This window comes from Vigna umbellata, chromosome 1 (assembly GCF_029865625.1).
Source record: "Vigna umbellata cultivar VRB3 chromosome 1, Vumbellata_1.0, whole genome shotgun sequence".
Taxonomy (NCBI): Eukaryota; Viridiplantae; Streptophyta; class Magnoliopsida; order Fabales; family Fabaceae; genus Vigna; species Vigna umbellata.
In genome coordinates, this window is record NC_142165.1 from 69,825,395 (window position 1) to 69,836,289 (window position 10,895).

The window sequence follows — 10,895 nt, forward strand, 5'->3', positions numbered from 1 at the left end:
TACCTATGTACAAATCTAACATTATTAAATAATTAAGGTTAATCTACTTATGCAAACTTTCATCAACAAAAGTAATATTTTTTGACAAACAAATGTTACAAAAATTTTCAAAAGATAAAAGTTGAACCTAGTTCTCAAGACTCTTATAAGTGCACCAATTGGATACGTTATTATTTGATTCTTTATTTGTTTATATAGATAAAAATAATCATCACGAACAACAAACACAATATACAAACATAACATAAGAGAAAGTAAACTATATTATAAAAAGACAAGGATGTAACAATTAAATTGATTTCATCATAAATTTCAAACATCCATATAATAATCAAACATAGAATAATAGACTTTCTAGAATTTTTTAATTATTCAGATATATGTGTATTCTGATCATATAACTCATCATATTATTCATGAGTGTGAATGATTATTGGAGTGTTAGAATATCTTTCTATTTAAATTTTTTCATCAATGTATACACTAAAGGAACGCTAATATCGAATCTCCCCACGAAATTCTTGAAATTTGTCAAATTCATACATTCTTCCATAAAATATGATTCCACATCAAGTTTTTAATACTAAACAATCACTCATATTTGTATTCATTAACACTAATTTACTATATGTTCTTGTTTCAGTAGGGATGTGGAGACCGAGATACCAACCTAACAAAACTGGACTGCTTCTTCTTGTGATGCCTATTACGATGCTCTCTCCCTCTCTCTATGCTCTGCTGTCTGGGAGAAGATGGGCCGGGTACCTGCAAAGGCACTCTGACGCTCAAGTCAAGAAAAGAATGTCTGATTAATCTTCAGAATAATAATCTCTCTCTTAATTTCTCTTAGGGGAAAAACGTACCTTTTTTCTCCTGTGCTTTATATATTTAAAACAGTAAAATAAACCGTTTACCTGAAAGTTCGGTCAGTTACCGAAGTTGACTGCCTGGGCGTTGTAACTGTTAGATCGTGTTTCATACTGGGTCAGTTATTCCCGTGATTTGTGGTATCTGACTAATATTCGAAATTCGAAATTATCTGTTAGCATATGCTAAACCGCTTTGTTGTCGTGCAAGCGCTATGTGTCGAGACATCATTGGTTGTCGAGCACCAGGTGATCGACGTGGTCTATCACCAGGTGCTCGACATCAACATGCGAATGTCACTGATTGTCGATTACCAGGTGCTCGACATCAACCTGTAAGTGCTCGACATCAACATGCGAATGACATTGACTGTCGATTACCAGGTGTTCGACATCAACCTGTAAACACTTGTGATGTTAAAGGTCGACCGCTGGTGAACTCGGGTATCCTATGTATTTTCTGTTTTTTACGTACTCTACTTCCGTGTTTATGTTATTATTGTTATTTATGGAATGGTTGATAAATTTATAAATAAATAGACATGTTGATAATGATATATGAAATTGTGATAATGATACGCTTGTTAATGAATATGAGCTAAAACCAACATATATTTTCAAACATACTCATGTCTATAAGCAAATGTTATAAAGGATGTAATTTAATGTCATTTGTTTGGTTCCTTTTTCAACATAATTTAATGCATCAAGATGCTCCAGTTTAACATATTTAATTAAGATTATGCCCCTAAAGAGCTGTACACAAATGCTGATAAATGTATAACTGAGTTTTATACCTAGAAAAAATGTAGTCAAGGAAAAACATAGATATAAATAGAACTTTTATTAATTATAAGTTATTTTATATATTTATTATTTATCCAAATTGTTATACTTCAAAAACACCTAAACTTTACAGAATCTCTAATCAAATGTCTCTATTTAATAAATGTTAACATAAGGAAGGATAATGATAAGCCAGATATGAAATTTGCAATTACCTGAGGTTGAAGTAAATTCCCGTGAATGTGTCCTTGACTTCTTCGGTCGATTGTTTCCCCCTCACATCTGTATTAATTTAACAATAATTGTCAACAAACTAACAAATAATGAGTGACTTTACACATTATTTTCATCAAAGGCTAATATAAAAATTTAAGATAAAATGCAGATCAAAGGTTAACCATATGTACGATTTATTTAACTGAGCCCATTATAATAGCTTTAAACCATTTCCTTCTTATTAACCCACCCATATAATTAATATAAAATATATTTCTATCACTATTGTAGGTATTATCACATTTAACGCAGTCTTAATAAAGAAAAAAAATATTCTATCACTATTGTAGGTATTATAACCTTTAATGCACTCTTTCTTTTATATCATATATATATCTTACTTTTAAACATTAGTTGTTCTAATTTTATTCATTGGAAAACTTGCATATATAATGATTTTCAGTTATTTTATAACAACTTATTATAATTTAAAATTACAGAAAAAATATAATTAGTAAGTAAAAGTTATAATTATTATTTAAAAACTACCAATATGAATTAAAAAATCATAGATACAAGTTATTTAAATTAAAACTTCTATATTCTGATTATCACACATTTCTTCTACTCTTTCTTATTCAAATAAGATAAACAATTTTTAATTTTTAGTTAACAATTTATGTATAAATTTACACTTACTACATATATTTATCACTACGATAAAATTCTTAAATTGCTACTAATTTTAGAGAAAAAAAAGTAATCAATACAATGATTGATTTATATATCAATTTATAAACTTAAAATTATTTGCATATAAAATAATCTTTATTATAAATAAAAATTATAACTAGAGTCTATATTGATCTCAAACATTAATTACTAATTTAGAGTCTAATCACAAGTTTATTATAATGTTTTATCCATGATAGAAACTATTTTAGATCTCAATACTTTTAAATTTATAAATTAGTATCTAAATTCGTCGTAGTGATTAATTATTATTTTTCTTTAAAACATTTTAATAATATACCATCGAAAGTTTTAACAAGAGTGAAATCCTTTTCATACCAATTCAAAGCACTTTGGACTTCCTTCCTAAGATGTTCCAGAACTTTGTAAGAAATATGAGAATAAAGGAATAATACTAGTGCAAAAACAGTATATAACGTTATGTATTCAACATTCAACCACTGAATAACTAATATTAAAAATGATCGGTGACATTTTTGTAAATAAATGCAATTGTAGAATATTGAAGTCCCATTTAATTCGACGTTCTATGATGGTAATTATTTAAACCAGCGCGTTATTCTCTTTCTTCTTTGTTTTAAACCACCAATAGTAAGTTGAATCTTGTAGGGGTTCGACGTAATATTTGTTAGTTAGAAGCCAAAGAGTCGCCCTTTTTTTTTTCTTTTTTCTTTTAAACAACAAATAATACGTCGAATTTTATAAGGGCTTCGACGTATTATTTGTCAGCCAGAAGCCAAAAAATAACCCCTTTTTAATTATTTTTTTTTCTTTTAAACCACATATAATACGTCGAATTTTGTACGAGCTTCAACGTATTATTTGTTGAACTTGTTTGTTGTTTTTTTTGTTGACTTGTTTGTTGTTGTTATTTGGTTGAACTTGTTTGTTATTCGTTATTGTTTTTTTGTTGATACTATACTACACGTTCATAGTTCATGCTTTATAAAATACCAGACTGAAATTTGTTGTTTTTATGCTTTTAGGTTTCGTAGAATTGTAAAAAATGATTACAATTAATTAATAAAAACAAAAAAATTGCTTAACGTCGAATATTAACAAAATTCGATGTTAATTTGATTAACGTCAAATTTTTTAAATTCGACGTCAATTTAACGTTTTCCAATATGATGTCGACCTCAAATTCGACCTGAAAGACCAAAAAACAACGACGTCATACGATACTTTTGTACTAGTGTAAGTTGTTTCATACATGATCACTCGTTTTGAATTACATTCAAATTTTCTTCAACTTAACATAGTTTTACTAAATAAAATATTTGATTATAAACAAATATTTCTTATATGATTTATGACTTATAAAAATTATTTTTAAATTATTTCTAGTAATAGCTAATCTTTATTGGTAACACCAAATCAGTCTTAACATTTACAAATTGCTAATGGATTTTAACATCTACATATATACTATAAGTCTGCCTTATATATAATCGATATAAGATGTTCAACATATCTCTTCACGCCAAGACATATACATCTCAAGCAAGACTAAACATTATTATTGATCTGATAGTGGCACTACTACAAAAAAAGTGCATAGATAGCGTTTTTTTATATCATAGATAGCACTTTTTAAGCGCTATTTATGCGTGCGCTAGATAACGCTTCTAAAAAAAGCATTATCTATTGTCAACCACAATAGATAACATTTTTTTAAAAAAGCGCTGTCTATTGTTAGCCACAATAGATAACGCTTTTTTAAAATGCGCTATCTATTGTCAGCCGCCAATAGATAGCGTTTTTTTAAAAAGGTGTTATCTATTGTTCTGCACATTAATAACTAACGCTTATTTAAATGAACTTTAAACATAACTCAACCTTATAAAACTAAATTATAAAGTAATATTTACATTCATTTATATATTACAAATTTGTCTTCTTTCTAGTTAATATGAGATTGCTAACACTAACTTTATTAAGGAAAGAATAAAAATTCAAGTCAAGTGTTTTCATTAAACTTATTCTACACACAAAGTGTATAAAAAATATTGTACTCACTTTTTTTATCCTCGAGAAGTCTTATACGTAAAATAATGAAAATATAACATTATGAATATTGTCTGTTCCTCTTGATAGGGTAGACTTGTATAATACTTATTCATACCAAGTGCAAACTGTATAACTCCTCATTATACCATAGATGAATATATTATCATGCCTGTTGTCCAAGTCTTGACATATTAATTTGATTAAGATAGGAAACACAAGGACAAAAATATGTTTCGTTCATAAGGTGATAGAGGCTACTCCAGGATATGCAGAAGAAGATCCAAAACTCAGAGAAGTGGCAGCGGATTGAAAGAATGCAGTGGAATTTCTGGATGCACGGTAGGTGTTTGTTAATATGCTGGAGGTGTTTGAGTGGTTGTGTTTGGTAGAATTCTAGCTCAGCAAGCTTTCCAAAGGGGAAAGAAGCTAGAGGAGGTGCAAGATAACAAAGCACAAGGTTGAACTTGAGAGTGAAAGCTGAAAATTGGCAGCATTTCTTTACTACAAATCAAGTTGCATTTACAAGTGATGAAGCTCTCTATTTATAGAAGAAGGAGAGCTTCTAAAATGTATTGTGCAAGTTATTTTAAATGTGCACATGCTGTAAAACAGATAGAGGAAGCTTGGGCAGCAAGCTATAATTGCCAACTCAGCAAAGCAATTGAAGAAGATGGAGTTGTTGTCTTTGGTGTTGAACGTAATGCAAAAGTCATAGGCACCAACCATCCATTTGTGCTTCTTTGCTTTACTTACGTGGCAGCCCTTTTAAGTTGTATAGACATGGTTCCTCCCTTTTATTAATATTCTACAAAAGCAATGTAAAAGTATTTAGCAAAGAGAAAGAGGACTTAGTAAATAATACTCCATAAGAGTAAAGTAGTGAGTGCTCCCTCTTCCTCTTGGATTCTCTTGGACATAGCTCTTGTTAAAGGTCCTATGTGAAGCTTAAATGGTCCTCCATCAGTCCCTCCCTCTTGAAAAAGATCTGTCCTCAGATCTTGGGAATCCTGTTGGGCATCTCCTGTGAAAGGAATTAAATCACAAATGTTAAAAGTAGGACTGACGCCATAACTTGCAGGAAGGTCTAATTGATATGCATTATCATTTATTTTCTTGACCACTTTAAAAGGACCATCACCTCTTGGGCTTAATTTGGATTTATGTTGAGAAGGAAATCTTTCCTTTCTCAAGTGAAGCCAAACTAAGTCTCCCTCTTTAAAGATTACTTGTTTTCTCCCTTTGTTGTTGTAGTCAGAATATTTTTGAGTTTGTTTTTCAATATGGGTTTTAACCTTTTCATGTAACTTTTTGATAAACTCCGCTTTAGAAATACCTTCTTTATGAAGAAAAGAAGATGAATCTGGAAGAGGAAGTAAATCAAGCGGTGTGATAGGGTTAAAACCATAAACAACCTCAAAAGGAGAAAGTTTAATAGTCTTGTGAACTACTCTATTATAAGCAAACTCTATATGAGGTAGATGATCATCCCAATTTTTAATATTGCCTTTTAACATTACCCTTAATAGAATTGATAGAGATCTATTTACTACTTCTGTTTGCCCATCAGTTTGTGGGTGACATGTAGTAGAAAATAGTAGTTTAGTTCCTAGCTTGGCCCAAAGTGTTTTCCAAAAGTAGCTAAGGAACTTAACATCTCTATCAGAAACTATAGTTTTGGGTAAACCATGTAATTTGACTACTTCTTTGAAGAAAAGTTTTGCTATATAGCTAGCATCATCTACTTTGTGGCAAGGTATGAAATGAGCCATTTTACTAAATCTATCAACCACCACAAAGATTGAATCAAACCCCTTTTGAGTTCTCGGTAGGCCTAGGACAAAGTCCATACTAATATCCTCCCAAGGGGCGCTAGCTATTGGAAGAGGAAGATAGAGTCCATGAGGCATGACTTTAGATTTAGCTTGTAAACAAGTTATGCAACTAGAACAATGCTTTTGGACATCTATTCTCATGTGTGGCCAATAAAATTTGCTTTTTAAAGTATGAAGAGTTTTATCAACTCCATGATGGCCCATGAGTCCTCCTCCATGACTTTCCTTGATAAGAAGCTTTCGAATGAATCCTTGGGGTATGCATAATTTTCCTTTATTAAAAAGATACCCCTCAGAAATATAGAATCCGTCGAATGGCTTCTTAAGACAAGATGCATATGTGGATGCAAATGTAGGATCAGTTTCATAAAGTTGCTTAATGTCATCAAAACCTAGTATTTGTGATCCTAATGTAACTAACAATGCATGACGTCTAGATAGAGCATCTGCAACAACATTAGTACTTCCCTTTTTGTGTTTGATGACATATTGAAACTGCTCGAGATATTCTATCCACTTAGCATGTCTTTTGTTCAGCTTTCCTTGCCCTTTAATATACTTGAGAGATTCATGGTCAGTATTGATAATAAATTCTCTAGACACCAAGTAATGCTCCCAAGTTTGCAATGCTCGAATAAGGGCATATAGTTCTTTGTCATAGGTAGGATAATTCAATGTAGGTCCCCTGAGTTTTTCACTAAAATAAGCTATGGGGTGACCTTCTTGTATAAGGACAGCTCTTATTCCCACCCCAGATGCATCACATTCGACTTGAAAAGCTTTAGAAAAATCAGGTAAATGTAGAATGGGTGCATGTGTTAACTTATGCTTCAATGTCTCAAAGGCTAGACTTTGCTTTTCATCCCACATCTTTCTTTAAAAGTTCATTGAGGGGAGCAGCAATAGTAGAGAAATTTTCTACAAATCGTCTATAGAAACCTGCTAGACCTAGAAAACTTCTTACTTCTCCCACTGTTTTCAAGACAGGCCACTCTTGGATAGCATTGATTTTGCTAGGATCAACATGTACACCTTCTTTCCCAACTTTGAATCCCAGAAAAATGACACTTTCTTGACAAAAGGTACATTTGTCAAAGTTGGCAAATAAGTGATGTTGTCGAAGTAAAATCAAAACTTTCCTCACATGGTGAAGATGTTCTTTAAGACCTTTGCTATAGATTAGAATGTCATCAAAGTAGACTACAACAAAGCTGCCGATGTATTCCTGAAGGACATGATTCATTAGTCGCATGAATGTACTAGGAGCATTGGTTAAGCCAAAAGGCATGACTAACCATTCATAGAGGCCAAATTTGGTCTTAAAAGCGGTTTTCCATTCATCTCCGTCTTTGATTCTTATTTGATGATATCCACTTTTAAGATCAATCTTGGTGAACATGTTTGCTCCATGTAACTCATCTAACATATCGTCCAACCGAGGAATAGGGTGCCTATACTTGACTGTAATGTTGTTGATAGCCCTACAATCTGTACACATTCGCCAAGAACCATCTTTCTTTGGGACTAACAACACTGGCACGGCACAAGGGCTAAGACTTTTTTGTATCCACCCTTTTTCCAATAAATCATGGACTTGCCTCTCTATCTCTTTGGTTTCTGTAGGGTTAGTCCTATAAGCTGGTCTATTGGGAAGACTAGCTCCAGGGATCAAATCAATCTGATGTTCAATTCCTCTAAGAGGTGGTAAACCACTTGGAACCTCTTTAGGAAATAAATCATTAAATTCTTTCAAAAGCTTTTGTAACCCTTTGGGAAGAGAATCAAGTGGATGATTTATGGAAACAAGTGCCTCTTTGCAATAGAGAAGAAAGTGAGGTTGTCCAAGAAAAAGATTTTTAGAATGTTTTGTTGGGACAACTACATTGGTTGAGGCACTTTCTACCAAACTCAAATTCTTCTCTTTGGAAACTGTTTTATTTTTGAGCTTTTTCTCACCATCCAACTTTGTCTTAAGTATTATTTGATCCTCTCGCACTTGTGATGGTGTAAGAGGGCTCAAGATAATCTTTTTGCCTTTGTGTTGGATGGTGATCTTGTTGGTGACCCCATCATGCAAAGCTTGTTTGTCAAATTGCCAAGGTCGCCCAAGTAAGATGTGACCTGCTTCCATTGGAACAATATCACAAATGATTTGATCTTCATACTTGCTTATGGAAATGGGTACACTTACTTGTTCTTTAACAACTATTCCTCCATCCTCTTTTATCCATTGAAGTTTGTAAGGGTTAGGATGAGGACTAGGAGTTAAGCCTAGCTTTTCCACCATTCTAGAGCTACAACAATTACAACAAGAACCACTATCCACAATTAGAGAACAAGTTTTATCAAGAACTTTGCAGCGTGTGTGGAATAGGTTTTCTCGTTGAGATTGTTGTAACTCCACATGCTTTGCTTCAAGGAGTCTCCTAACCATAAGAAGATCTCCATCACAAGGTGGAGCTTCATGTTCCTCTTCAGATGAGGACAACTCAGACGCACTGGAGGTTGATACCTCACTATGATTTTCATGCTCAAGGATATAGGTTGACTTTTTGAAGTGACACTCAGTTGAATAGTGTCCTCTAGCCCCACATTTAAAACATCTAGTCTCCCTACCCTTGGATTCTCTAGTTTGCTCTCTTGGAGACCGTTGTTCCTTTCCTTTAGAGTTCTCTTTTTCTTTTCTTAGCTCTCTATCCTTGCTTTTGATCTTATCTTTCTCTCGTTCACGCTCTCTCTCTTTTGATTCTTCATATCTTGGAAAACTACCCTCCCTCTTAAAATCTTTCCTATATGAAGAGGAGGTAGCATAAGGTCTCTTTGTGGAAGCTTTTCTTCTATTTTGTTCTTCCACTCTCACACATAGCTGGACAAAGTCATTGAGATCTAAGTAAGGTAAAAGTTCTACCTTATCTCTAATCTCATAGTTCAATCCACTCTGGAATCTAGCTATGGTGAATCTCTCCTCCTCTTTGATTCCCGCTCTCAACATGAGTAACTCTAATTTTTGCCTATATTCTTCAACACTCATGTTTCTTTGTTGAAGTCTATGGAGCTTGTCCATGACTTCTCTAGCATAATAGGCTGGGACATGTAGCCGTGTAAGGCTGCTTTCAACTCATTCCAATATTGGATTTTGTAGTCGCCATTCATCCTTTGGTCCCTTATGATGGATGTCCACCAATAAAGGGCTGCACCTTGAAAGGTTAAGGTGGCTAGGGTCACTCTCCTCCTATCATCTATGTTGTAGCATTCAAAAATTTGTTCAACCTTCATCTCCCACTCAAAGTATTCTTCAACATTATCTCTACCATAGAAAGGAGGAAGGTCAAGCTTAGGTTCTACATGATGTTCTCTATGGTTGTGATGTCGCCTAGGAGGGTGTTGATAGTGATCATAAGGTTGGTAAGTATGGTGATCACTATGGTGGGAATGATCATCTTGATCATAATTTTGCCTATGAGAGTGATTTCCCTGTGTGTGCCTGCTTTGATTGATAGTAAGAGTGGCGACTATTTGCCTTAGCTCATTCAACTCAGTCTTGGTTCTATTGAGCTCTTCTCGCAACTCTATGTTCTCTTGATCTTGAGTGACATTACCTTGAACACTAGAGTGACTCATGCTTGTGAAGTAGAGAAATTGTTTTCACAATGATTTGAAAACCTTGCACAAGTATGAATCAAAACTTTTGAAAAGAGAATTTGAGGTGTTTTTGGTGAATGACTTCTATAGAGATTCTAAAGGTGAAGAAACCGAATAGCTCCCAGGAAGGAGAGGTGAGTCACAATGGACAAGCTTAGAAACCTTGTCCTTCCTTAGCTAGAGTGTCTCCTGACGTTTCTTACCCAAGTTTCTAGATAGAAGTCTTTCAAAACCTTTTTGGAATGTAACGATGTTATGCCCCTAATAAACCAAACGAAGGTTTGTCTATATGGTAGCGCACCTAGCTATCACGGAGACGTAGAACACAAATATGCAACAAGCAAAAGAAAGAAAGTATGAAATGAAAAGAAAAAAAACGGCCCTAAGTGAAAGTGCAAATGACACTGGGAGCCACTTGACACACTTCCACACTAAGATGCGCAACTAGACTATTACAATGTTTAATGGAGTACTGGGAATTGCTTGATAAGCATTTTCCCCAAGTAACTCAAGTTTCAAAAGCAAAGAAGAATATACTACAAAGGTTCCGTGATAGAAAGCCAAATATACAATGAAATGTAGAACTATTTAAACAAAGCCAAGTGTGGCTGCAAAAGCAAAGTAAATGAGCTGAAATGGAACTTTAAAATGGTGTTTTTCTGCTGCAAAGAAGTGTTGGACAGCCAATGTAAATTCCTCTTGAAGTTCCCTTGTAGCAAAGTTAGCAAGACCTCCACTCCTTAAGATGCTACCCCTTTAATAAGGCTTAGCTGGATGTTAAAACTCCACC

At 33.5% G+C, this 10,895-nt stretch overlaps 1 protein-coding gene across 1 annotated transcript; it reads right to left on the reverse strand.

Annotated features, from left to right (window-relative positions):
• Window positions 1–5,591: 5,591 nt before the first annotated feature.
• LOC148206174 (uncharacterized) lies at window positions 5,592–9,494 on the reverse strand. Its single transcript, XM_088107015.1, has 4 exons — window positions 8,420–9,494; window positions 8,062–8,275; window positions 6,753–7,337; window positions 5,592–5,652 (listed from the first exon to the last, which is right to left on the reverse strand). The coding sequence occupies exons 1-4, from the start codon at window positions 9,492–9,494 to the stop codon at window positions 5,592–5,594; spliced, it is 1,935 nt and encodes a 644-aa protein (XP_087963141.1).
• Window positions 9,495–10,895: the final 1,401 nt, after the last annotated feature.